This window comes from Cryptomeria japonica, chromosome 1, assembly GCF_030272615.1.
Source record: "Cryptomeria japonica chromosome 1, Sugi_1.0, whole genome shotgun sequence".
Lineage (NCBI taxonomy): Eukaryota > Viridiplantae > Streptophyta > Pinopsida > Cupressales > Cupressaceae > Cryptomeria > Cryptomeria japonica.
In genome coordinates this window covers 516,762,234-516,765,663 of record NC_081405.1, presented here as the reverse complement: position 1 = coordinate 516,765,663, position 3,430 = coordinate 516,762,234, and the positions used below count along the sequence as shown (strand labels likewise).

The 3,430-nt window shown below is 35.4% G+C and overlaps 1 protein-coding gene across 1 annotated transcript; it reads right to left on the bottom strand.

The window, feature by feature from the left end:
* Window positions 1-543: 543 nt before the first annotated feature.
* On the bottom strand, window positions 544-942 carry LOC131070291 (uncharacterized). The gene has a single exon (XM_058005800.1). It carries the CDS (start codon window positions 940-942, stop codon window positions 544-546), a length of 399 nt encoding a protein of 132 aa, XP_057861783.1.
* Between the last annotated feature and the right edge of the window lie 2,488 nt (window positions 943-3,430).

Here is a 3,430-nt window from a genome sequence, read left to right as displayed (position 1 = left end):
CAGCACTTCTGGAACCATCTGTCAAATTTAGGGGAGGTGCTAATCACCCGATGCTTTCTTTTTGATCAACCACTCGATGCTAACTCTAGCCAATGCTAAAGGATCATCAAAGATGAAATCTTAGTCTTAGAAAAAATATTTTGGCAAACACGATGAGAGATCCTATGGGATACCCAACCTCTAACAATTTTATTCATTAAATGCCTCAACTAAAGGCAACAACAACATTTGAAATCCAAGCCAAAACGTTTCAAAATAACAACTTTACATCCAAAAATATCGAGTTGTTGGAGGCTTAAATGCAATATGTCAAATAGCCAAACACTGTAGAGACAGGTAGTGGGAAGATTGAGAGAGATAGTCAAGCCAAGTAATTTCTCTCCCATGATTTATCAAGCACTCCTAAGAAGAGACACTTCATCAACCAAAGAAAGAAGCTTTTACTACTGAATTTATCCATTGATCCTGATTTCAAAAATTAGGGCAAAAAGAAGTTCCGAGTCACTCAATTTCTGAGTCTCTTAACTCATGAGATCCAAATATTCAAATGTATTTCCCATTAAAACCATCTGCTCTCCTGTTAGCTAATTGATTCGCCAAGCCGTTGGCCTCTCTTAAATCATGATTTATGGTAAAAGCATCAGAAAATTTTAACAGATCAATGACCTTGCGTAGAAAATAATTGAGTCTTCGATTTGGGGTGCTACCAGTTCTTAAAGCATTTTTTATGATGGTTGAGTCTCCTTGGATTTCCACTTTCTTAAAACCAAGATCCTTGCAAATAGACAGTCCTTCAATAGTTGCATGGATTTCTGCAACATTATTGGTGTCATCTGCTAATACTTTCGCTTGCTTAGCTTCTACTTCTCGAATTGAAGAGTGGATTATACATCCTGTACATGAAGCTCTAGGATTTCCCCAAGAGGCCCCATCAAAATTCATTTTAAACCAACCTTCTTTTGGAAGAGTCTAGGCAGTCAAAGCTCTTTCTTTTATTGATGCCTCACCTCCTTTCCCAACAAAAAGGAGTAGTCAACCCAAACCAATTGCTCTTCATTTTGCTATCCCAACTAGAAAATTTAGACTTTTTAAATTTTAGGAGAAGAGAGTTTTCTATTAACTACTTTAACAATGGTTGGTTCAAGATTATTAATAAGGGTCTCCCATGGCAATTTTTCCCCTTGGAAAATTCTTCTATTTCTTTCCTTCCAAAGCTCCCAAATTAAGACTAAAGGAGAAGAGATCCATAATGAATTAAAAAGACTAGAGGAAAAAAGGTTGGGCCAACCTTTGAATAAACTCAAAATGTCATTGGGTAGAGGTGGGATCCAACCTAATTTGGTGAAGAGCCATTGCCAACATTTAAATGCAAAGGGACAAGACAACAAAATATGATTAGTTTATTCTTCATCATGTTCATCTAAAACACAGATTGAAGGACCCACAAAACCTAACTTTTAAAATTATAACCTATAAAGTAGCCCAAGCAAAAAAGCCCACTTTAGGTAGACACCTTTTATCCCAACAAAGAGAAACACGTATTTCAATTTTCTTGAAGTTATGTTTTACTACTATAGATTTGTAGCCATCTTTAGAGTTATAACAACTTGAATTAGCCCCAGTCCAAATTATTAAGTCTAGACCTGCATTAAATACTAAGGATCTTTGTTGGAGAGTTTCAATGAGAATCTTAATTTCTTCTCTATCAACTGGCAGGTTCTCAATACTTTTCCATTTCCAACCCAAAAAGTGATTCCCATCAACCAATTCAATATAATCCTTTACATGGATTCCCCATCTACTTTCTGTTATAGCCTTTAGATTATTATGACCCATCAATTTATCCAAGGCAGGGTATCCACCCCAAGAGTCTGACCAAAAGAGATCTTTATTGCCATCATTAACGTCCCATGAGATCTAATCTGTTATGAGATTCCTACAATTCAAAATAAAATTCCATACCCTTGAACCTTTTGGAGGATTTTGGATCCTGAAAAATAGCTTCCAAACTCGTGTCATCTAAATATTTTCCTTTGAGAATTCTAGTTCCCACTTCTAGTTGAAATCCTTATAGATTTTCCAAACTAATTTTGCTCCTAAAGCTTTATTTTGCCATTATTGATTCCTCAATCCAACTCCCCCCAAAGATTTTGGTCTGCAAATCTTATCCCAAGCAATCTAAGCCATTCTTTTTTCTTAGCCATACCTTGCGAATAGAAAGATCTCATTTTCTTTACTAATTTTGAACTAGCTTCGGTTGAGAGAGATAAACAAGACATAAGATAAATAGGTAGAGCTAAAAGGACTACTTTTAGCATTATAACTCTTTCTAGCCATGAAAGCCATTTTGTTTTCCAAGATTCCATTTTTTATCCACTCTTTCTCCCATTGGATCCCATACTTTGGTTGATCTCAAACCCTTATCTAGGGGCAGTCTTAGATACAAACAAGGGTGTTTCCCTTCCTTGAAACTCAATAAAGCTAAAATTTGTTTCTGTATTACCAACTTCACATTAAAAAAGAAGACTTTTGATTTTTCTTGGTTTACCTATTGTCCTGAAGCTTTAGAATACACTTTGAGAATCTTCTTAAATTTAACAGCTTCTCTTCTAGCAACATAACCAAATAGCATAGTGTCATCTGCAAATTGTTGATGAGTAACCGCCTCAAGTAAATTAGTGATCTTAATATCTCTGAGGAAACCATCCTGTTGGAATCTATAGAAATCCCTACCCAAAGATTCGGTCATGATGATGAAGAGGAAGGGGGAGAAAGGGTCTCCTTGTCGAAGGCCTCTGGGAGAATCAAAGAAACCTTGTGGAGATCATCCATTGATTAAAAATGAGAAGTGTGGAGTTGAAATACAATAAAATATTAAATTAATCCACACTTTGGAGAAGCCAAAGGCCTCTAAAAATTAACATAATAACCTCCAGTCAACTTTATCATATGCCTTAATTATGTCCAATTTAATAAGCTTGCTTGAAATCTTGTTATTTTGAATTGAATGAATAGCTTCTTGAACAATGATAACCCCATCCAAGATAGATCTTCCCGGGACAAACCTTGTTTGTTCTTCAGAGATTATAAATGGGAGAACTCTCTTTAGTCTATTAGCTAGGACTTTTGATAAAATCTTATAAATAGTGTTGCAAAGAGAAATGGGCCAACATTCATCCAATTTAAGAGACTTTTCTTTCTTTGGGATTAAGGCAATGAAAGTGTTGTTAATATCCTTCAAAAATTTATTTGAATTCCTTGCTGCCTTTAAAGCCTCAGTAAGCGCAATCCCTAAGATAAGACAACATTTTTGAAAAAATAGGCAAGAAATCCATCTAGACTTGGAGATTTGTTTGGATGAAGCTGGCTAAGGGTAGTTTATACTTCTTTCAATGAGAATTTATCGTTGAGCATTTTATTATCCTCTTCG

Bases quoted from the DNA above. Each gene is read 5' to 3' on its own strand.
- LOC131070291 (XM_058005800.1), bottom strand. From the start codon at position 942: ATGAATTTTGATGGGGCCTCTTGGGGAAATCCTAGAGCTTCATGTACA.